Below are 25,852 nucleotides of genomic sequence, written 5' to 3'. Positions count from 1 at the left end.
AGGCTTGCATCTGTTGTTATGATGTCTTGCACGGGAAGGTCCCATATTCTGCCATGCCGTAGTCAAGGTAGAGAGGTCCACCGCTCTAGGCTGTGCCTGATTGTAGCAGACAGCTGAAAATTTTGTGATACGTCTTGGTGGTTCTTGTTCCAGTACCTTAGGAAGAATTGTTGTAATGGTCATAGGTGTGATTTTGCGAAAGGAACGGCCTCTATGCTTGCTGCCATGAGGCCCAACACTCTGATGGTGATTGACTCTGCTGCAGATGTATAGCAGCGTCCTGTAAAGTTCAAGCTTTGGATAAAGGAAGGAACTCTCTTCGGAGTGTTGTGTCCAGAGTCATTCCCAAAATGTCTAGGTTCTGTGAAGGGTTGAGTTGGCTTTTTGTGTGGTTGATAATCCAACCGTGATCGTGGAGAGTTTGCAGACATTTCTTTGTGTGTCTCTCCGCCATGTCTCTGCATGAATGCCTTGTGTTCTTAGGACTGCTAGTAGTGCATTGAGAACTTTTGTAAACACACGAATGTGTGGCCGAATGGAAGGGCCCGAAATTGAAAGTGAGTCTGATGTACGGCAAACCTGAGGTATCGTTGGTGGGCTTTGGCTATTGGTATGTGCAAGTAAGCATCTTTTATGTCTATCTTGGACATTAATGCGTTTGGTTTTAAAGCCTTTACACTGGATGGAAGAGATTCCATTTTGAAACTGTCGTAACTGACAAATCGTTGAGAGATTGTAAGTTGAGTATAGGCCGGTACCTCCATCTTTCTTTGTAACTAAGAATAGATTTGAGTAGAAGCCTGAAAAACGTTGTTGCCTGGGAACAGGTTGGACCACTTTCTGTTGTAGTAGTTCTTGTATTATCTGCACGAGAGCTTGTTTCCTCTCTGGTTGAGATGGAATGGTTGATGGAACGAACCTGTTTCATGGAAGTGTTGTTTGAAAAGGTATCTTGTACCCTTGTGAAGCAATTCTCTGAACCCAGGGATCCATTCTTCCAAATGTCTGTAAAGTGTTTGCCTTAAGGTAAAAAAAAAGCTCCTTTTCCTCCTGTAACATCGGAGATAATTTGTTTGAGCTCACTGCCAAATAATTTGGAACCTGAGAATTTTAAAGACGTGAGTCTGTGTTTAGATGCCGTGTCACCTGTCCACTGGTACAGCCATAAAGCTCTGCAAGCTACTACAGAGGCTGCTGAAGCCCTAGCCACGAATCTGGTTATGTCTAGTGCTGCTTCTCCCAAAAATGTGAAAGCTGATTTACGGTAATCTTTGATATGGCTTCTGTTAATAACTGCGGCTCAGTGGGCGGTGAATGTAAAAGTTCCTGGCACCAGAATTTGGCTGTTTTGGCAACCGTTGATGCAGCTGCTGCCGGTCTTAAAATAGCTGCTGCACTTTGAGTGCTGAATCCATTTTTCTGTCCTTGGTTCCTTAAGAGTACCTGCATCTTCTGCTGGAAGCATAGTATTACGGGATAGTCTCACGATGGGTGGATCTAGTTTGGGTATCTTATCCCATAATTTGTACTCCTCTTGTAATGGGTATGTATGGAAAAATCTGTGTGTAATGTTACCCTTTTTGTTTGGTTGTGACCATTCATTATCAATGACTCTACTAGTAGATTTACAGACTGGAAAAGATTTAGGCTGCTTAGCAGAGTTGCTAAGGACCTTCTCCGCCTTAGACAGAGGGACTTTTTCCTGTTTGATCTCCAGTGTTCAAAAATAGATCTGAGAAGATTTTTAACGTTTTCCGGCTGTCTAGGGCTGTCTAGGGCTGTCTGAGGACGTTGAATGTGAGTCTGATAATGATTGCTCCTCTAAACTAGAGCATGCACCTGATTCATCTGGAGAATTAGGAGACATATCAGGAAATTCATCCTCTGATACAGGAGAAAGGGATCACTTGCGCTTTCTTTTCCCTCCTTTTATTTACTGTTGCTGTGGTTGTTTGACTGTGCGGTCTAATGTGGCTTGAATAGTAGATTGGAACCAATTCATAAACTAAGCCATTTCTGAAGAAGTGTGGTCTAGATTAGAAGTACCTAGTACTTGTTGTGAGACTGATATTGGAATGTTAGATGGTTGTAACATATGTCTGGTTGGCCCTATAGCGGTAAAGGGTTGTAGTTGCATATTTGCTGTTTGAATATTGCCCTCTTGTGAGGCATGTACTATTACTGAAGTAGTTATATTATTATCTGAACAATGTGAGGCATCTCCCGAGGGAGGCTGTAGTCTTATTGGAGATACAGAGCGGGATCGCTCTTTACGTTTTGCTGATGTCTTAGGTGCCTTTTTTATTTTGGCCCTTAGTTTCCGTTGCCTATCTGGCAAGTCTATTTCTTCAATTAAGGAAACCAAGTCCTCATAAGCGGACGCCATGTGTAAAGCATAAGTTGTTTTACTGACCATTATGGGAAACACGCATGTTTAGATTGTCTCCGTGATAATCTGCGCCGCTAGTATTGTGCTTGTTGTCTGAAGTTAAAGATGGCCGCCAATTAACTCTGAAGCGAAGTCTCACGTGTATGAAGTGTGAAAACGGCTGCCTGAATGTGCGCAGGAAATAGACCTTGTTCGCGGTGGAACGCAATGGTCCTGTTAGGAACACAAGTTGCCATAAGCGTTCTGTATTGAATAGCTGTAGCTATCGCTACCATATCACCATATACCCACAAAGCGGAATTGGGTAGGCTCAACCTGCTATAAAGTGGGAGCTCTTATTGTAATGTATTAGTGCTGACACGCTGCAACAGAGGAGCACACACCAGGGCTCAACCGAAGTCTGCCATAATGCATGATACTTCCCCAGGGCTCTACCAAGTCCCGTCCTGTGAGGTTTGGGAGCACACTGCGTACCGTTATGTCCAGTTACTGGGCTCAGTCTGTTGTTATTGTAAATACAGAGAGCTCACAAGTAATAATTTGTTATGTAAAACTGTCTTCTTCTTTAAATCCTTTATAAATCTGATTAATGCAGGAGAAGGAGAAAAAGCTGCCTCCAAGGCAGGACAAACTAAAAAACTGAGGAAGAGGTGGAGACGCCAGAAAGGAGGAGACTGAAAAGAATCAATTAGTTTGTCTTGCCTCCAGAGAGAAACAACTTAACCCAGTCGTCCTGCACTGACAGGTAGGGCCGTATGTAGAAAAATAATATAGCTTTAATCCAAGAAAGTCATTTTGCCCGAGACTCCTCTTAGAAACTTCAAAATACTATCCTAAAGGTTATTATGCTTCAAATACACAAAAAAAGCTGGGGTAGCTATCCTTATACATAAGGACTGTGTTGACAGTTCGCCAAACAGAAGCCAAATCAAGTTTTTAAAAATGGTTTTCACAAAATGCTCTAGATTTAACATTCCATATCAGATTATAGGAGGGGATTTAAATGTTGTCTTTTCGCAAATCAAAGATAGAACCCAACCTTCATCTGATCAATCAGCACACAATCTTTCAAGGGAGTTCAGGAAATTAGTGAGGCAGTTCTCCTTTTTTGATTGTTGGAGATTTAATCACGCAATAGATTACATATTATTCGCCGGTACATAAAGTGCATTCCCAGATAGATTGCTTTCTTATATCACAACCACGCCTACAGTTGCAATTCTCCACAGAAATTCTCCCGATTACCTGGTCTGACCACCCACCAATAACTTTATATTTGGAACTTTCAAAACGTCCTCCTAGGGAACCACATTGGTGCACGCAGAAGACACTTCTGCATGACCTAACAACGTTTAAACAAATAGAACTGGCACTTAGGGAATACTTTCAATTTAATGAGGGATCAGTCCAATCTTTATCTATTCTTTGGGAGGCTCATAAGGCTACAGTAAGAGGACATATTATAGCTCTCTCAACACAAAAGAAACAATCCCTACTTAAGTAAAATACCCTCAAAGTTCAGCTCTTTACTCTTGAAAGCCAAAATAATTTCATTCCAGACCATTGTTAACTGTCAGGCTTACCAGTATAATCCAGTCGTAGAAGGAGCTGGAGCTGTAGATATTGAACCCACAAGCGCCTCACACAACCGCTACCCACCTGGAGTGGAACAGGGAGCAGGGTTGTGGAGAGTAGCCAATGAGACGATCAAGCGAAGTACAAAAGGATTAGGCAAAGTCGTGGTCAGGAGGTCCGAGGTCAGAAGGCAGGCAGCGAGATTCGTAAACGATGAGACAGGCCGAAGAGTCGAGATAGGCAGCAGAAATCGTAGTCCAGGTACAGGCAAGGGTCGGTAACAAGAATTCAAAAGAGTATAAGACGCTAGGGTTTCAGTTCAACAACCTAATAACCAGGCAATGCATCTTAGTCTGGATCTGGTTTAAGTATTGTTACTTTGGCGCCAAACTGGCGTCTTTGCGCTGACGTTGCGGAACTGACGCCAGCACGTCCGTCTTAGGCGTTTTCGCCCGCGACCGCCGCCGGCGTGCCAGACAGGACGCATGCGTAATTTCTCACATTGCCCCCCATCAAGGAGCGGCCTCAGGACGCGACAACCAGAAGGCTTACCGGGATAAGTTCCATGGAATTTTTCCAGCAACTCCGGAGCATGGATGTTAGAAGCTGGTTCGCATGAATTCTCTTCCGGACCATAACCCTTCCATCTTACCAGGTACTGGAGGTGCTTGCCTCTTAATCTGGAATCTAGGATTTCCTCAACCTCAAATTCTTCTTGACCATCGACCACAACAGGAAACGGAGGAGGAGCCGTACACCCAGGAAAACGAAACGTTGAGGCCGGTTTCAATGTGCCAGGATGCTGGAAGTTTAAGCTGGAAAGCCACAGGATTGACTTGACGAATAATAGGAAAGGGACCCAGGAAACGTTGACCCAACTTCCTACTGGGACAAGAAAGCTTAAGGTTTACAGTTGACAACCATACACAGTCACCCACCTTGAACTCTGGGTCACCTCTCCGTCTCCGATCAGCATAAGTTTTGAAATTTTGTTGAGCCTTCTTCATGTTTTCTTGAAGTTTTTGAAAATTATTGGACAGAAAAGTTAATCGGTCCTTGACAGCAGGAACTAAAATGTCAGCAACAATGGCAGAGGGAAAAGTTACTGGATGAAGACCATAGTTTGCGAAGAAAGGGGACTGATTGATTGAAGAATGGTGGGAATTATTATAAGCAAACTCTGCAAGAGGAAGAAGATTCACCCAATCGTCTTAGAGGTACGAAGAATAACATCTCAGATATTGCTCGAGAGTCTGGTTAGTTCGCTCGGTCTGGCCATTGGACTGAGGATGAAAAGCAGAAGAAAGGGACACCGAAATCTTGAGTGCTCCACACAACGATTTCCAAAACTGTGATGTGAATTGCGGTCCCCGATCCGACACCACCTCATCTGGAAGACCATGAAGTCTTACTACTTCCTTAATGAAGGTATCGGCTGTCTCGGAGGCAGAAGGAAGTCTTGGTAACGACTTAAAATGAGCCATCTTAGTTAAACGGTCCACAAAAACAACAATGGTGGAACAATCACAGGACAATGGTAAATCAGAACTAAAGTCCAAAGAAACTGATCCCCATGGAAGAGAAGGCACTGGCAGTGGTTGAAGAAGACCAATAGGCCTAGAATGAGAGTCTTTGGATCTGGTGCAAACTTCACATGATGAAACAAACTTAAAACAGTCTTTAGCCATCCCAGGCCACCAAAATAATCTTTTAGCCGAGATAATGGTCTTCTTGATACCTGGATGACCCGCCAATTTGGAATCATGAATATTCTTAAGGACCTCTAAACGCATTTGTTCTGGAACAAAAATTTTGCCTTGATGAAGAAGAAAACCCTCCTTGGAAACTAATGATGGTTCCGAGATGTTTATGGATGCATCTTTAATTCCATCTACAAGAGTAGACTGTAGCAGGAGGAAATTATTAGAGTTTAAAATCGTCTCAGGAGCCAGAGGAACCTCATCTTCAGGAGAGAACATTCGAGATAAAGCATCCGCTTTAACATTCTTTGACCCAGGTCGGTATGTGAGATGAAAATTAAATCTCATGAAAAATAAAGCCCACCTTGCTTGTCTAGGTCTCAACCTCTTGGCCGAACGTAGATACTCCAGATTCCTATGATCCGTAAAGATGAGAATCGGATGTTTAGACCCTTCAAGGAGATACCTCCACTCTTCAAGTGCCAGCTTGATAGCAAGTAATTCACGGTCAGCTACATCATAATTACATTCGCTCTTGGCCAACTTACGAGAAAAAAAAGCAACAGGATGAAGATCCTCTTGAATCCCAGTTCTCTGCGACAACACAGCACCCACCGCAAGTTCTGAAGCGTCTACCTCCAAAATGAAAGGAAGGGAGACGTCTGGATGGTGAAGAATTGGGCCCGAAGTGAAAAGAGTCTTAAGTCTCTCAAAAGCCCCCTGAGCCTGTGTGGACCAAAAAAACTTTTGATTATTGCGAGTCAACTCAGTAATTGGAAGGATGACTTGAGAAAAATTCTTTATAAATTTTCTGTAAAAATTTGCAAAACCAATAAAACGTTGAACAGCTTTTTTGGAAGACGGAATTGGCCAGTTAAGAATTGCAGAAATTTTCCTGGAGTCCATCTGGATACCCTGAGGAGAAATGAAGAAACCCAAAAAGTCCACAGATGATTGTTCAAACACACATTTCTCGATCTTAGCATACAGCTGATGAGTGCGCAAACGTTCCAGGACCCTCTTTAAATGTAATCTGTGTTCTTCCAAAGAATTAGAAAAAACAAGAATATCATCTAAATATATGATGACGAATATATCAAGGAAGTCTCTGAATACATCATTAACAAAATGTTGAAATGTTGCAGAGACCAAAGGGCATGACCAGGTATTCAAAATGCCCGTAACGAGTACGAAAGGCCGTCTTCCATTCATCGCCTTCTCTTATTCTGACCAGATTGTAAGCGCCCCGGAGATCCAGCTTAGAAAAGATCTTAGCCTCCGCCAAACGTTGAAATAGTTCAGGAATGAGAGGAAGTGGGTAACGATTTTTGACTGTGATCTTGTTCAAATCCCGGTAGTCGATGCACGGCCTTAATGAACGATCCTTCTTCTCAACAAAGAAAATCCCGGCTCCTGCTGGAGAAGAAGACTGTCTGATGAACCCTTTAGCCAGATTCTCATCTAAATAAGAACGAAGCTCCACAAGTTCAGACTCGGATAAAGGATAAACCCGTCCAAAAGGAATCTGAGCCCCAGGAAGAAGATTAATAGGGCAATCGTAAATACGATGAGGAGGTAACTTGTCAGCCCCTCTTTTATTGAAAACGTCCGAAAACTCCCAATAAACCTGAGGCAGAAGGTCATGGATTTCAGAGGCAGGGGATAAAGAACAGACTCTATTTGAAGAGGAAATGCATTGAGAAGAACAAAAATTTTAAAGAAAGTTTACTTCACCGGTAGCCCAGTTGATGGACGGGTTGTGTTTCTGCAACCAGGGTAATCCCAGGATGACGGGGAATAAAGGAGAAGAAACCACATCAAAATTCATGACTTCAGCATGCCCTTTATTCAACAAAACAAAAAGTGAGACAGTCTCTTGCACCACAGGGCCTGAGGTAATCAGAGAGCCATCTGCCACGCGGAGAGCTATGGGATTCTTCTGGAGCGGTATCTGGAACTGTAGTGCTACTCTATTGTCCAGAAAACACCCGCTGGCCCCAGAGTCAAGGATTGCTTGGAGTTCTACCCGCTTGTCTCCCCACTGCAAAGACAAAGAAACTGTCAGGAGAGGCACAGGAACATGGCAAGAGGTAAAGTCTTTTTCGAGCAACTTCTTACCCGCTGGGCGGGTCGGACAACCCCGAAGCAAATGACCTGCTTGTCCACAGTAGAGGCAGAGGTTAAGTCTGCGACGCCTGATACGCTCCTCTGGAGTTAATGCAGATCTAATGGCTCCAATCTGCATGGGCTCTGGAGCTGCACTGAAGACGGGTGGAGGCATAGCTGGAGAAAATGTAGAAGGCATTCGGACAGGAGGAGGAGCGGATGGTAACATCCAAGTCTGAGGTGGAAGGCCCGCTTTCTCAGCCTTTTCTTCCTCTCTGCGTTCCCTGAGCCTCTGATCTAATTGGATAGAAAGGAGGATGAGATCCTCCAAACTGTCAGGGATGCCAGTACGGGCTAGCTCATTCTTCAGTTCAGATGAAAGTCCAAAACGATACTGATTCTTTAGTGCTGCTGGGTTCCATTCAGTATCATCCGCCCATTGCCGGAACTCCCAGCGTGTAATCTTCCGCTGGACGGATCCCTTGCTTCAGGGCACGCAAGGCAGCCTCGGCGGTAGTGGCTCTGTGTGGATCATCAAAAATGACCGCCATTGCGTCAAAGAAAGAATCCACTGTGGCCAATACAGGACTGTGACGATCCATGAGACGAAAGGCCCAAGTCTGTGGTTCTCCCGTGAGGAAAGAAATAATAACCCCTACCCGGGTTTGCTCAGTAGGGTATGTGTGGGGTTTGAGCGAGAACAGCAGCTTACAGTTGCTCCTGAAGTTCCGGAACACCTTTCGGTCACCAGCGAATTTTTCCGGAAAGGCCACTTTGGGTTCCGAGATTTCCGAGGTAATCACCTGGAATTCTGTTGGAGCAGGAGGAGTTGCAGCAGCCGTGGAAGGGAGTACAGCTGGCGGATGAGTTCTAATGTGCTCCTGTAGCTGTGAATAGCCACTTTGCAGCTCCCGAACAGCTTGCATGAGAGTAGACAGCTGCTGGGTTAGGACAGCAAACGGAGACGCCCCTTCAGCTGGATCCATCTTGGCCTGGTTATACTGTCAAGCTTACCAGTATAATCCAGTCATAGAAGGAGCTGGAGATATTGAACCCACAAGCGCCTCACACAACCGCTACCTACCTGGAGTGGAACAGGGAGCAGGGTTGTGGAGAGTAGCCAATGAGACGATCAAGCGAAGTACAAAAGGATTAGGCAAAGTCGTGGTCAGGAGGTCCGAGGTCAGAAGGCAGGCAGCGAGATTCGTAAACAATGAGACAGGCCGAAGAGTCGAGACAGGCAGCAGAAATCGTAGTCCAGGTACAGGCATGGGTCGGTAACAAGAATTCAAAAGAGTATAAGACGCTAGGGTTTCAGTTCAACAACCTAATAACCAGGCAATGCATCTTAGTCTGGATCTGGTTTAAGTATTGTTACTTTGGCGACAAACTGGCGTCTTTGCGCTGGCGTTGCGGAACTGACGCCAGCACGTCCGTCTTAGGCGTTTTCGCCCGCGTCCTTGCGCCAGCGACCGCCGCCTTCGCGCCCGTCGCCGGCGTCCCGCGTCGGCGCGCATTAGCGCGCCCGCGCCGGACAGGACGCATGCGTAATTTCTCACAGTTAACACAAATACTAAGCACTAGAAAAGAATTGTCTATACTTCAACACGCAGCACAAAAAGCTATTATATGGACAAAACAAAGGTTCTACGAAAAATGGGACAAACAGTATACACCATTGGCGAGGAAATTAAGGGAACTGCAAACACAATCCAGAATCTCCTCCATACAAAATCCCGCAGGGGACCTGTCACCCTAAGAAATAATTCCAAATTATGTTTTATCATGTTAGTTGAGCAAAATAAAACTTACTTACACTACATTTATTATTTAAATTTTGTTTCCCTAAGTCTTGGAATTACACAAACACAATAAGCAGGCAGGAGCCATTTTGTGGACAACGTTATTAAGACAACTGTGTATCAGCCCAAAATCTCCAGAATGGGGACCTAATGCCTATACACATTTCCCTACACAATTATACAGTGTGAGGTGGGAGGGGGAATATGGGGAGAGCAATGACATCTAGGAAGTGCTGAATGGAAAGTGAAAGTAATTGACTAGATGCGAGGCAGGTAATATTTGATTGACAGCTCATATATTTAAATGCTTTTATAATAGGTATGGATGCTTTAATGAAAAAAAACAATTTGGGTTCCATGTTTAATTTGAAAACAACTTTTGTTATTTGTAAACAATTTGGGTTCCATGTTTAATTTGCAAACAACTTTTGTTATATAGCTTTTTATGTGTAGGTGACAGGTCCACTTTAAGCAAAACCTCACCCCTTTAATTCAGCAAATGAAATTGTTGTTAAAAAAACGGTCTACATATCCAATCTCCTGGTTTGGCAAAATACCCGCAGTAAAAATGGGTATTTTACCTAAGTTCTTGTATTTATTTCAAACGCTACCCATCTCTTTTCCTTTATATGTATTAAAGGAAAATCAACTTAAATTAATTTTGGCATGGAGTTTTATAGAGAATGCTTTTTCACCAGAAGGCCATGTAAAGCATCTTATTTGGTCTCAACGAATGACCTTACAGAGAACATACTGCAAAGAACATGCCGATTCTTCGAATAACTGCAACTTAAACACTTTTTGCGATGAGATCAAGAATACGCCACCTACCCCCTTTGAGAACCTCGCAAAATTAGGGCTTCCACAAAAGGGTCTTGTATTAAGGATCTATAAAATACTCAATGACCCTCAGTCAGACACACTCCTGAGACATCCATACATGACTAAATGGGACGTTATTCTACCTCAACGATTATCGGATAACGACTGGACAGCTATATGGTCTAATGCAAAGAAAATGGTACGCTGCTCTTGACAAAAAGAACATATTTACTATTCTCACTCTCATATTTTATAAAGCCTTCTACATTGGTACCACACACCAGCCAAACTGCATTCTTTCTTTCCTGACCATTCACCACTCTGCTGGAGAGGCTGTGGGGACTTGTCCTGTTATCCAACCACTATGGGATGAGATAGCAGAAATCAGAAGCAGGCTTCTTCACAAATCTGTAACAAAGGGCATTCAAACTTTTCTGATGGGCAAACCTATGCAAGACATCCATAAGCATTCACAAGCTCTCCTCAATTAAATCTACACAGCTACTCGCATGACTGAAACAGCTAAATGGAAGACACAGACCATACCTTCACTAGAGGAAATAAAAAACAGAGTAAATAGCACTACATAACCAAATGACTAATTTTACAGAAATATGGTCTGCCTGGAAACTACTATCACAAGTCTGAGATGCTAACTGGACCTAGTTCAATGAAGCAAGGCCACCAAACATAAAAATTATTTGACAAAAATTACTTGAAAAACGGTCCATCCCACCAAAAGAACCTACGTCATAAAGCCTAGTTATTACCATCTCTCATCCTGCTAAAACTTTTTTAGTTCAGTACAGAGCTTTACAGATATTCTGTCACTACGTAGTAGAAAAACAGATGCCACGTTACTATTACTTTGTTTTTTCCTTTAATTATTTTGGTTTTATACAAAGCAATGTTAAGACTGACTTGTATGAATAATTTTTGATGTATAACACTTCATTATTTTTGTGAAAAATTAATAAAAAATGTAAGTAACAAAAAAAAGAATTGGCCATTCTATAACTACTAAAAAGTAACTTAAACACGACCCACCCTTTTAATATAGGCTTCATCTCATATTATTAATATAATGAATATTATCAATTTTAACGTGTACCATTTCTAAAATCTTCAAGTTTCTCTTCTCCCCCTCTCAGCAATTATTTCATCATGCAGAAGTCAGGTCAGATATCGAGTGACAAATAGGTCTACTATCATTTGAAGCGGGCCTGCCTTTCCTACAAGATGTGTTAGATCTAACTCTAATAACCAATTCCAGCACAAACAAAATCTAACAAAATAACAGACTTCAGCACGTAGAGGAAATTAATTCTGGTTATTTTGAAAGTGTGAGGTTTAATCCATTTTCTAGGCAAAAGGAGTGCCTACAAAGTATGTATTTGACAAAATCTGATCCCGACTCCTGCATGAAGAGAGACAGGTTTTCTCTGAGTGCGATAGTATAGAATAATTTCATTAAAGGGGACCTTTTGCCCATCCTTTTCAAATTAAACATGAAACCAAAATATTTGTTTATTAACATACCTGATATAAAGGTATTTAAAAACCCCAACTGTCAATCGTATTTCCTGCCCTACTTCTATGCCTCAGGCACAGAAGCTGGGCCGGCACTTATTTTAAAGCTATCCTGTCATCGGAAAACATGTTTTTTTCAAAATACATCAGTTAATAGTGCTACTCCAGCAGAATTCTGCACTGAAATCCATTTCTCAAAAGGGCAAACAGATTTTTTTATATTCAATTTTGAAATTTGACATGGGGCTAGACATTTTGTCAATTTCCCAGCTGCCCCATGTCATGTGACTTGTGCCTGCACTTTAGGAGAGAAATGCTTTCTGGCAGGCTGCTGTTTTCCTTCTCAATGTAAGTGAATGTGTCTCAGTGGGACATGGGTTTTTACTATTGAGTGCTGTTCTTAGATCTACCAGGCAGCTGTTATCTTGTGTTAGTGAGCTGTTATCTTGTTACCTTCCCATTGTTCTTTTGTTTGGCTGCTGGGGGGGGGGGGGAAGGGAGGGGGTGATACCACTCCAACTTGCAGTACAGCAGTAAAGAGTGATTGAAGTTTATCAGAGCACAAGTCACATGACTTGGGGCATCTGGGAAATTGATAATATGTCTAGCCCCATGTCAGATTTCAAAATTGAATATAATGTCTAGCCCCATGTCAGATTTCAAAATTGAATATAACAATCTGTTTGCTCTTTTGAGAAATGGATTTCAGTGCAGAATTCTGCTGGAGCAGCACTATTAACTGATTCATTTTGCAAAAAAAAAAAAAATTTCCCATGACAGTATCCCTTTAACTTTCCATTCTGCACTTCCTAGATGTTTAGGGGACCAAAAAAAATATCCAGGATAACATAAAGATGGGGGCGGGAGTGTAAAAGTAATGTGAACCTTGAAAAAAATTACTTAAAATGCAGGAAAACGTTATAAAAAGTTAAATGCACACAGGGAAACAGAAAAATGGGCCAAAATGGAAATCCTGTAAATACACCAAAGTGCAGGAAAATTTTAAATTTGGTTGACTGTAATTGTTACGAAGTTGAAGATGCAAATTCTTCACTACATAGAATTTCTTACCATAGAAGGACACCCCTGCTTTTAGTTCTGGGTACTTTAGCATCAAATGATGAGTCACAACTCCACCCCAGCAAAAGCCAATGACTCCAATCTTCTTCACGTGGCACTGCTCCTTCAGATACTTTAGTACAACATTCATCTCCCTGTGTTAAATGTTTAAGAGAAAATTGCTTTCTAAACAATTTTTGCTTTTCAACCTTTCATGTTTGGTCAGTTATTTACTATTTTTTTAGAAGTTGTCGATTTTGTAAAGATATATGTTTCAACAAAAATCAGGTCATGTTTAAAATTCAATTGCATATATACACAAACTTGCATGTGATGATTTTTGGCGGATTCAACTGAAGTTGTTCCATGCTCCCAATCAAATTCAGACTGCACATAATATATGGATCTATGCAACCAATATGGGAATGCACTTATTTAAAATAAATATTTTCTCCTCTTCTGGGCACCTGGTTTAGTTTTGTCAAGCTAATAAAGTAAACAAAAGTGGAATTCCACGAAACACAATACTATTCTAACAAATAACAAGTCATCTCCATCTTCCATTAACCTTTTTCCCTGGTGCTGCTGCCTTTGCTCTACTCCTGCTCCCCATGTCTTCTTTCGCTTTCCATATCCTACCTGACTGTGATCCCCACTCTGCCTCGCTTCGATCAACTACTTACTCGATGTTCACTGTCTCAACCACTGCTCCCTACACCTCCATGATCTCCCTTCAAACCTTGCCAGATGTCCACTCTCTTGTCTCTTCTATCCCCCTATCACCCACTCTTTTTTTTATCTCTATACTTTCTCTCCCTGATTCTAGTAATTTCTGTACTTTCTTCCTCACCGACACAATAAGGGGCACACATTAACAAGGATTTCTGTTTAAAGTTACCTGGATTTTTGGTGCCTTTCTACTGTGAAAAGTGATTGTTTAGAAGTTGATATATATATATTTACATTATTCCATACACATTCAAACACAAGGTTTGTTGATAAAGATAAAAGCAATAGTGTACTTCTCCACTTTTGTTGCTTGTCGAGTTTGCAGCCACTCAGTGAATGTAGACCAGTCATTTGATGGCTTCCAAGATTCCTGCCCCACAAAAAAATCTGGACAGATTGTTCTACAAAATACAGAACACGAACTGAGAATAATTATTTTCAAAGAATAGAAATATGAAAATATGTATGTACGGATTCATTGCAATATATAGAAAAACAGCTGTGAAAACTTTGATTTTATACATACATACATATATACATACATACATACATACATACATACATACATATATATATATATATATATATATATATATATATATAAAGAAGAGTGGGCCTGGTGCACTCAGAGAACTAGGTCACTGCCCATGTGCTGGAACAAGCAGTAGTACAATCAATGAAGAAAAAAGTCTGCACTCATGGGTCTTTGTGATACAAATTTTTTTTTTGTGTTTATTCGACGTTTCGGCTCCTAAACACGAGCCGTCCTCAGGAAGAAGGTATAATATGGCCCAGTGATAGAACGAGTTGTCCATGTCTTATTAGATCCTCATGTATTATACACAGTAGCAACACTTTTATTGTTACAATTTTATTATAATAATTTCAACAAGTAACATTGCAACACTGTGGTTTGTTTTTAACTTTGTTTTAAACTATTATTTAAAAGTAGCCTTTTGGTTCCCTATAATGGGTTTAGATAAATTAACTATTTAAGCAACACTTATGTGCAGCAATGAAAGTTGGGACCAGGCAAAAACGTCAGTCTGTAACTTCTACAATAAATCATTTTTTCCTTTTAAGAAGTCCTGAGAGTGCGGACCTTATTGCATTTTGGTTTGAATAAATACGTGGGACACCGCACCCAGGCATGTAAACCTTTTTGTCGAGAGTGCTGGCAACATGGAGGTTGTATTTGACATAAATTTTTTCCGTGCACCCGAGTTATTATTTAAAGCTTGAAACACTAAAGTGCTGTTTAACATGCATCTATCATATGAAGCGATAAAACAACAGCATTGATTGAACACATGGACATTTCCCTGCCTTAATAACAGCTGTGGAACTTTGGGAGCACCGTTCGTATTGAAATGGCCATTACCTTTTTCCCCACCTGATGGTTTTTCACCTAAGATGGATGTGGGTTTTCGTGACAAACTGGGCGAGCATACGTCCTGCTACAAACTGAGACACCATTTCCCTGCATTATCGCTTCCACCCCAGTGGCTACAGAGGGAGACCGGAAATACAGCAGGATAATTTAACCTGCCTGGAGAGAACAGCCAAAACCCTGCAGAGTAATGCTATGTTAGACTCCAACCAGAACTGATGGAAGAACCTTTCCGTGACTGCTACGAGATGGGCCATGAGATCGGTGAGTGTGCAAATGGAGTGGCATTGTGGGAGCGGCTGAAGCGATGCAGTTGTGTGTGTCAGCAGCCGGTGCATTGTGGCTGTGCGGCAGAGATGGCGATTGGGGGCCGATTCGACTCGACGGGTGGTGAGTGGATTCCAGCCTGTTACTAGGAGTGTGATGGCCCCTATACTCTCTGGGCGCCTGGTGACTGATAGCTGCAAACCAGTTGACAATAGCAAGTGGCGGATGCAGCCTTGGCCCCTTGCAGCCTTGGCCCCTTGCAGCCGTAGAGGCGGTAGTGGGGGCACACAATAAATATTTTGTGCTTAAAACTGTGACAATTTTTCATAGACATTTTTCCTTATCACATCCTTAGCTCTAACGCCTTGATAAAAAGATACATCATGAACTTGCACACATGAACTATAACTAGAAGCTTCATCTATGAACTTGCACACATGAACTTGCACACATGAACTATAACTATAAGCTTCATCGATGAACTTGCACACATGAACTATAACTAGAAGCTTCATCGATGAACTTGCACACATGAACTATAACTAGAAGCTTCATCGATGAACTTGCACACATGAACTATAACTAGAAGCTTCATCGATGAATTTGCACATATGAACTATAACTAGAAGCTTCATAGATTAATGCTGCATGAGGGAATGCAGCAGATTTGATCTGACATAAGAACTGTGCATAATATGCAATCAATTTTTTTACTTTTGTCTTCCCCATTTTTTGCTTTTTCACTTTTTTATATATTTTTCACATATTTTTTCTATTTATGCATTTGTCATTGACTGGTATTTATGGTGGGTAGCACTTTAGTGTTTATTTAAACCAAATAGCATTTACACAATTAAGGGTAAATGAAGCCCTTTTTGGGATCGGTGTGATACATAATGTACTGTATGGGTAGTTTACTTTGAAGTTATACGTGGGGAATTTTAATTTATTTATTTAGATTTATGTATCAACAGTTTGATTCCTTTTAGGACACATAGTGACTTGGATACACATCAGAACATAGAACCTTTTTATTATGTATTATTTATATTTATGACACATTCTACTGGGTTTCACAATAGTAGGTGGGCGTAGAGACTAGGGTAATCACCTGTGCATAGTTTAAAAGTTCTGAGGTATATAGAAGTGTGTGCTTCTATGTAGTGTGAGCTAACGAACATGTGAGTTCATTAAACTAGTGTTATATAGAGTCAGTGAGAGGGACATTTACATAATTTATTATGATATATGAAAAATATACTTAGTTTCATGGAGTTAAGGTATAATATGGCCCAGTGATAGAACGAGTTGTCCATGTCTTATTAGATCCTCATGTATTATACACAGTAGCAACACTTTGGTTTGTTTTTAACTTTGTTTTAAACTATTATTTAAAAGTAGCCTTTTGGTTCCCTATAATGGGTTTAGATAAATTAACTATTTAAGCAACACTTAGGGGCCGATTCACTAACTTCGAGTGAAGGATTCGAAGTAAAAAAACTTCGAATTTCTAAGTGTTTTTAGGGCTACTTTGACCATCAAATGGGCTACTACGACCTTCGACTACGACTTCGAATCGAACTATTCGAACTAAAAATCGCTCGACTTTTCGACCATTCGATAATCGAAGTACTGAAAAAACTTCGACCCCCTAGTTCGCCATCTAAAACCTACCTAACTCAATGTTAGCCTATGGGGAAGGTCCCCATAGGCTTTCCTAAGTTTTTTTGATTGAAGGATATTCCTTCAATCGGTGGATTAAAATCCTTCGAATCGAACGATTTGAAGGATTTAATCGTTCGATCGAAAGAATAATCCTTTGATCGTTCGATCGTACTATCTGCGCTAAATCCTTCGACTTCGATATTCGAAGGATTTTAATTCCCAGTCGAATATCGAGGGTTAATTAACCCTCGATATTTGACCCTTAGTGAATCGGCCCCCTATGTGCAGCAATGAAAGTTGGTTTGATTGGCAGTCGCTAAATGCTGACGATTACATCACTTCAATCAGACTGTTGTTTGCCCGCCTTATCATGTGTATAAAATGCATTTTCAATATTGAATTGTTACTTTGAGAAAGGCCTGGGACCAGGCCGAAACGTCAGTCTGTAACTTCTACAATAAATCATTTTTTCCTTTTAAGAAATCCTGAGAGTGCGGACCTTATTGCATTTTTGGTATGTATATATATATATATACTCGAGTATAAGCCGAGTTTTTCAGCATCCAAAATGTGCTGAAAAAGTCTACCTCGGCTTATACTCGGGTCTGCAGGCAGTAGCTGAGATTGCAGTCACTTTTAATCATTCCTATACCAACAGTTCACTTGGGGAGAGACTGCAATATCCCACAATGCCCTCTGTTGGTTATATGAAAGAATAACAGTGCACCCTCTGTTGGTTATATGAAAGAATAACAGTGACTGCAATATCACACAGCGCCCTCTGTTGGTTATATGAAAGATTAACAGTGACTGCAATATCACACAGCACCCTCTGTTGGTTATATGAAAGAATAACAGTGATGGCAATATCACACAGCGCCCTCTGTTGGTTATATGAAAGAATAACAGTGACTGCAATATCACACAGCGCCCTCTGTTGGTTATATGAAAGATTAACAGTGACTGCAATATCACACAGCACCCTCTGTTGGTTATATGAAAGAATAGCAGTGACTGCAATATCACACAGCGCCCTCTGTTGGTTATATTAAAGAATAACAGTGATGGCAATATCACACAGCGCCCTCTGTTGGTTATACGAAAGATTAACAGTGATGGCAATATCACACAGCACCCTCTGCACATGGTAGTGGGACAGTGGGACAATGCACACAGTAATCCGTTTGGCAATTCTCTGTCACCATCAACTTTGCAAAGAAGTCCGGTTGATCGCTGGGGGGGTCGCTTTGGCAGAATGTGCGCTGCTGGGAGACAGGGCTGTAGTTGTGTCTAGGCTTATACTAGAGTCAATAAGTTTTCCCAGTTTTTGTAGGTAAAATTAGGTACCTCAGCTTATACTCGGGTCGGCTTATACTCGAGTATATACGGTATATTAGAAACATTTTTTATTTTGCACAGCCTATTTACCCAGTTTTTATTTTCACACTGAACTATTCCTTTAACTTGGGAATGGAATTCACGCTGTGATAAGCTCTGTTTCACTGGCTTTCTTGTGAGTATAATATACCACCAGAAACACTAGGATTTTAGGTGGACAGGTTCCACCCCATCTTTCTACGGATCACTTGTCTGCTGTATTTAACCCATTGTTCACTATAACAAGTTTATGGGACACATATAATGAGTATTTGAACACTTATATGGTGGGTTTTATATATTATAAAATACTACACTATATTACTTTTCTGTTTTTTTCCCTCCTCAAATTACTTTGAGGTATACAGCGATTTTTTTGAAACTTATAATTTTTGGAGGTGGAAGAGCGCCTGGTGATCGCTGGATTGGGAACACACTGCATTTGGGAGTCGTTTTATATTTATTTAGAAGTTTTTTTTAAAGAGACAATACTTCGACTATCGAATAGTCGAACGATTTTTAGTTTGAATCTGTCAGCGGGGGCCTGCGCACCCACAGGGGGGTGTAGTAAGGATCAAGGAGGAAGTCCTTTTCCAGTGAGTCCAGGCAAAGTACAATTCAAGGGAAATCCAATAGAGAGGTCAAGTCCAGGCAAGGGTTCGAAATGGCAGGCAGCAAGGTTCAAATGACAGGAAACAGGCAGAAGATCAATAACAGGAAAAACAGGCAAGCAGGGAGACCCAGGAACACAATATAATATTGAGCTATACTCGGGCATCGAACCCGGGTTTCCGGCGTCCTTTTAAGTTTGAATTTGGCGCCACAGCGCGTGACATCACCGCGCCGGCGCTCCGGCGCCGTTGCGCCCACGTGTAGTCCTTGGCGCCGCCATCTTCGATCCGCCGTGCCGGGAGTAAGGTGGGGAGCGCCGAGCGCTCATCGTGACAGTACCCCCACCCCCACGGGGGGCAACCGGACCACCAGGACGAGGCTTCTGGGGAAACCGACTATGAAATATATTCGCAAGGCGGGGAGCATGCACATCCGAGTCCTTCTCCCAGGAGCATTCCTCAGGACCAAAGCCCTTCCATTGGATGAGGTACTGGAGAGATCCCCTGGAGAGTCTAGAATCCAGAATCTTCTCGACTTCGTACTCTTGCTGGCCGTCCACAAGGATGGCAGAAGGAGGGGACTGACCAGAGGAGAAGTGATTGGACACCACAGGTTTCAACAAGGAAACTTGGAACACGCTGGGAATCCGCATCTCAGGTGGTAGTTGCAGACGGACAGCCACAGGATTGATCACCTCAGAGATGGAGAAATGACCCACGAATTTAGGACCCAATTTAGGAGATGGAACCTTCAGGTGGATATTCCTAGAAGAAAGCCAGACTTTATCACCAACCTTGTATGGAGGGGAAGGCTTTCTCCTACGATCAGCAAAGGTCTTATGCACCAGGGAGCTCTTCTCCAAATAAGACTTAGTGGCAGTCCAGATGGCAGACATGTGAGCTGCATGATCTTCAGCAGCGGGAACGTCAGAGAGAAGAAAGTCCTGAGGAAAAGCTAGAGGATGCTGACCGTATACAGACAGGAAAGGAGATCTTCCAGTAGAAGAGTGATTGGCATTGTTGTGAGCGAATTCCGCCCACGGGAGTAGATCTGACCAGTTGTCTTGGCAGAGGGAAACATGGTTTCTCAGAAATTATTCAAGAGCTTGATTCACTCGCTCCACTGCCCCATTGGTCTGAGGGTGATAGGCAGAGGAGAACTGAAGAGAAACCCCCAAAGACTTACATAGGGAACGCCAAAATCTGGAGACAAACTGGGATCCCCTATCGGAGACAATTTCCACAGGGAAGCCATGTAGACGGAATATATGCTGTATGAAGAGAAGAGACAGTTCCACAGCAGAGGGGAGTTTCTTTAAGGGAATGAAGTGTGCCATCTTGCTGAAGCGGTCTAATACCACCCAAATGACAGTGTTCCCACAAGAGGGCGGCAACTCCACAATGAAGTCCATACCCAAATGAGTCCATGGACGAGAGGGTACTGGTAGTGGTTGTAGAAGACCGCAGGGTCGAGAGTGGTAGCCTTAGTGGTGGCACAAACAGTACAAGCTGCGACAAAGTCTCTGACATCCTTGCGGATAGTCGGCCACCAAACTAGGCCCGAAGGAGCTCAAGAGTCTTTTCTGAACCAGGGTGACCGGCTTGTTTGGAGCTATGAGTCTGCTGGAGGATGGGAAGGCGTAACTCAGGGGACACAAACGCCATTCCAATGGGGGTATCTGGAGGAGCGGCAGACTGGCAAGACACGATTTGTTCAGTGAATTGGGGTAATACAGCAGCGATGATCCTGGATGGAGGGATGATAGGATCTTGCTCTATAGGAAGGCGGTCCTCTGGGGAGAAACTTCGAGACAGGGCATCTGCCTTCTGGTTCTTGGTCCCAGGACGATACGTCAGGACAAAATTGAAACGAGAGAAGAAGAGAGACCATCTCGCCTGACGGGGGTTTAGTCTCTTGAGGGATTGTATAAACTCTAAGTTCTTATGGTCAGTGTAAATCGTGACTGGATGAGGTGCACCCTCCAAGAGATGATGCCATTCCACGAGGGCGAGTTTGATAGCCAGAAGCTCACGATTCCCAATGTCGTAATTCTGCTCGGCGGAGGAAAACTTCTTGGAGAAGTATGCACATGGATGGAGCTTACCATCTGCAGAATGTCTCTGGGAAAGGATAGCACCTGCCCCGACATCAGAGGCGTCAACTTCAATGAAGAAGGGTAGGTGAGGCTCAGGGTGCCGAAGAACTGAGGCAGAAATGAAGGCATCCTTCAGGGACTGAAAGGCTTCAAGAGCCACAGGAGGCCAACAATTGGGATTCCCTCCTTTGCGGATGAGGGAGAGGATAGGAGCAATGCGGGAAGAAAAGCCTTTAATGAATTGGCGGTAATAGTTCGCAAAGCCTATGAACCTCTGGATCGCCTTGGTACTCTGGGGGAGTGGCCATTTCTGGATAGCTGATACCTTGGCAGGATCCATCTCGAAGCCCTCAGACGAAATGATGTAGCCAAGGAAGGAGATCTTAGGAACTTCGAAGGTACACTTCTCCAGCTTGGCGAAGAGGGAATTCTCCCTAAGACGAGAAAGAGCCTCTTTGACTTGAGAGCGATGGGTTTCCAAATCTTGAGAGAAGATGAGGATGTCATCCAGATACACAACAACCGACTTCCCCAGGAGGTCCCGAAAGACATCATTAACGAACTCCTGGAAGACGGCAGGGGCGTTGCAGAGGCCGAAGGGCATCACGAGGTACTCGTAATGCCCGTCATGACTATTGAAAGCTGTCTTCCACTCATCGCCCTCTCGGATCCTGATGAGGTTGTAAGCCCCACGGAGATCCAACTTGGAGAAAACCTTGGCCCCTTTTAGCTGGTCGAAAAGTTCAGAAATAAGGGGTAAGGGGTATCTGTTTTTGACAGTTATCTTATTGAGACCCCTATAGTCAATACAGGGGCGGAGACCACCGTCCTTTTCCACGAAGAAGAAACCAGCTCTGGCTGGGGATATGGAAGGACGAATGAAACCTCGCTGGAGATTCTCTGAGATATATTCCTTCATGGCAGTAGTCTCCGCAGGAGACAAAGGGTAAGTCCGCCCACGGGGAGGCATGGTTCCAGGAAGGAGGTCAATGGGGCAGTCATACTGCCGATGCGGGGGGAGGAATTCTGCTGACTTTTTGCAGAAAACATCGGAGTAGTCCCTGTAGACAGAGGGCAAGGAAGATAAGTTTGTTGAAGAAACTGTAACCCGTTGGATGGGCTAAGAAATTAAACAATGTCCTTGGCAATGTAGACTCCAACGGGAATTTGACCGGAGGACCAGTCTATGGAAGGGTTATGTAGTCGTAGCCATGGTAAACCCAGCACGACCGGAGTGGAGGGACAAGGGATGATCAGGAAGGACATCTTCTCCCGATGTAGTGCTCCAGTCTGAACAGATACTTCACCAGTAGACAGAGTGATGGTGTCAGTGTAGAGGGGTCTGCCATCAATGGCGAAAACTCGTATAGGAGGACACACGGAGGATAGAGGAACTCCAATCTTTTTAGCAAAAGCCAAGTCCATAAAGTTCCCTGCAGCTCCGGAGTCAAGGAAGGCCGAAACAGGAATTGACTTGGAGGTTAGCAGGATCTGCAAAGGAACACGAAACTGATGAGAGTTTTCAGAGGACTTGGAACAAACACCACTGATAAAAGAAATTCCAGTCTTACTCTGAGTAGGAACATTCTTCAACTTTACAGGACAGGAGACAGCTAAGTGGGATTGCCCACCACAGTAGAGACAAAGTCCAGCCGTACGTCTACGGAGCCTTTCTTGTTCAGAGAGACGAGCCCTTCCAACTTGCATCGGTTCCTCCGGAGGAGAAGTAGAAGCTTGAGAAGCTGGAGTATACAAGAGAGGCCTTTGGAAGCGGGTGCCAACAAGGGTTGAAATCTTTTACAATGCTCCTTCTCTACTTGATGCTCTCTGAGACGAGTGTCCACCTTAATGGATAGTGCAATCAGATCTTCTAGCAGGTCAGGGAACTCCCTGGAGACAAGATCATCTTTAATGCGAATAGACAGTCCTTGATAGAATACGGCCTTATAGGCATCGTCATTCCAGGAAGTCTCAGCCATCAAAGTTCTAAAGTCAATAGCATAGTCACTGACACTGCGGTTTCCCTGCCGGAGTTGCAGAAGACGAGAAGGGGCATTAGTGACCCGACCCGGGGCATCAAACACAGTACGAAATGCTTGAATAAAAGCCTTAGCATCAAAAGTCAGTGGAGAATTCTTCTCCCAAAGAGATGTTGCCCACTCAAGCGGTTTGCCCAACAAACGAGACATTACATAGCCCTCCTTGGGGAAGTGCGAGGGTTGAAACTCAAACTGGATCTGGCACTGTGTAGCGAAACCTCTGCAGGCCTGTGGGTCCCCACTGAAGCGAGGAGGAGGTGGAATACGAGGCTCAACAGACGAGAAACCTGCGTTGGACGAGGCGACCGCCATGGGAGGATTTACAGCAGCTTGGGAAGCAGGGGGCGCTGGAGGCACACGAGAGAGAAGGGTATTGAGTGCCTGCCCTATGCGATACTGCTGGGCTTCATATTCCTCCATGCGGGATGGCAGTCCGCGGAGCGCACGTCCGACATCAGGCGTAGCTTCCTCAGTAGGATCCATGGCCCGAGTATAATGTCAGCGGGGGCCTGCGGCACCCACAGGGGGGTGTAGTAAGGATCAAGGAGGAAGTCCTTTTCCAGTGAGTCCAGGCAAAGTACAATTCAAGGGAAATCCAATAGAGAGGTCAAGTCCAGGCAAGGGTTCGAGATGGCAGGCAGCAAGGTTCAAATGACAGGAAACAGGCAGAAGATCAATAACAGGAAAAACAGGCAAGCAGGGAGACCCAGGAACACAATATAATATTGAGCTATACTCGGGCATCGAACCCGGGTTTCCGGCGTCCTTTTAAGTTTGAATTTGGTGCCACAGTGCGTGACGTCACCGTGCCGGCGCTCCAGCGTCCTTGCGCCCACGTGTAGTCCTGGGCGCCGCCATCTTGGATCCGCCGCGCCGGGAGTAAGGTAGGGAGCGCCGAGCGTTCATCGTGACAGAATCGTTCAATTCGAAGTCGTAGTCGAAGTAGCCAAAAAAAAAGTACGAAATTCGAAGTATTTTTTCTTCTATTCATTCACTCGAGCTAAGTAAATGTGCCCCTTTTTGTTGTTGATTATTTCATTTGATGATGTCACTTCCGCCCTTTCCCACCACTAGGGTTAAAAAGGTCACTTTGATAAAGGTCAGATTGCTGACTGAAACGTCAGGTCTCTCCTCACTAAAATAAAAATCTTTAATTGATTTTTTCAAGTACTGTGTGTGGAGATATATATATATATATATATATATATATATATATATATATATATATAAATCACAAGTTTTAATCACTTAAGTTCAGATGTGTGTTCACACTCTGACCTGATTCACAAAAGGGGTGCTTGATCAAATCTATGTAAATACTTGTAAGGAACATCAGCAAACCAATATTCTTATATTAAATTTAATTCCTTTCACTGTTCTTTCCAACATTTCGCTTTGACCTTTATCAAGGATCCTTTAGATATATATATATATATATATATATATATATATATATATATATATACCGTATATACTCGAGTATAAGCCGACTCGAGTATAAGCCGAGGTACCTAATTTTACCTACGAAAACTGGGAAAACTTATTGACTCTAGTATAAGCCTAGACACAACTACAGCCCTGTCTCCCAGCAGCGCACATTCTGCCAAAGCGACCCCCCCAGTGATCAACCAGACTTCTTTGCAAAGTTGATGGTGACAGAGAATTGCCAAACGGATTACTGTGTGCATTGTCCCACTACCATGTGCAGAGGGTGCTGTGTGATATTGCCATCACTGTTAATCTTTCGTATAACCAACAGAGGGCGCTGTGTGATATTGCCATCACTGTTAATCCTTCATATAACCAACAGAGGGCGCTGTGTGATATTGCAGTCACTGTTATTCTTTAATATAACCAACAGAGGGCGCTGTGTGATATTGCAGTCACTGTTATTCTTTCATATAACCAACAGAGGGTGCTGTGTGATATTGCAGTCACTGTTAATCTTTCATATAACCAACAGAGGGCACTGTGTGATATTGCAGTCACTGTTATTCTTTCATATAACCAACAGAGGGTGCTGTGTGATATTGCAGTCACTGTTATTCTTTCATATAACCAACAGAGGGCGCTGTGTGATATTGCCATCACTGTTATTCTTTCATATAACCAACAGAGGGCGCTGTGTGATATTGCAGTCACTGTTAATCTTTCATATAACCAACAGAGGGCGCTGTGTGATATTGCAGTCACTGTTATTCTTTCATATAACCAACAGAGGGTGCACTGTTATTCTTTCATATAACCAACAGAGGGCATTGTGGGATATTGCAGTCTCTCCCCAAGTGAACTGTTGGTATAGGAATGATTAAAAGTGACTGCAATCTCAGCTACTGCCCGCTGACCTGAGTATAAGCCGAGGTAGACTTTTTCAGCACATATTTTGGATGCTGAAAAACTCGGCTTATACTCGGGTATATATGTTAGTTAGTTAGCCAAAAATGTAATGTATAAAGGCTGGAGTCAACAGATGTCTAATAAAACAGCCAGAATCCAACTTCCTGCTTTTCAGTTCTATAACTCTGAGTTAGTCAGCGACTTGAAGGGGGCCACATGGTACATTTCTGTTCAGTGAGTTTGTAATTGATCCTCAGCCTTCAGCTCAGATTCAAAAGCAACAGATATGACCCATGTGGTCCCCCCTCAAGTCTCTGATTGGTTACTGCCTGGTAACTAAGAGAGCTGAAAAGCAGGA

General features: G+C 43.0%; 1 protein-coding gene across 1 annotated transcript in view; it reads right to left on the bottom strand.

Moving 5' to 3' along the window:
- cmbl.L (carboxymethylenebutenolidase homolog L homeolog) overlaps positions 1 to 25,852 on the bottom strand; it is a 35,005-nt gene that overhangs the window by 5,273 nt on the left and 3,880 nt on the right. Inside the window, exons 3-4 of the mRNA NM_001094796.1 lie at positions 14,006 to 14,113; positions 12,996 to 13,138 (exon numbers count right to left, since the gene is read on the bottom strand). Coding sequence (NP_001088265.1) covers positions 12,996 to 13,138; positions 14,006 to 14,113 — 251 coding nt within the window. The remainder of the gene's footprint in view (positions 1 to 12,995; positions 13,139 to 14,005; positions 14,114 to 25,852) is intronic.

This window comes from Xenopus laevis, chromosome 6L, assembly GCF_017654675.1.
Source record: "Xenopus laevis strain J_2021 chromosome 6L, Xenopus_laevis_v10.1, whole genome shotgun sequence".
Lineage (NCBI taxonomy): Eukaryota > Metazoa > Chordata > Amphibia > Anura > Pipidae > Xenopus > Xenopus laevis.
Note: the sequence above shows the minus strand (reverse complement) of the source record. Positions and strands in the feature narration are given on the sequence as shown.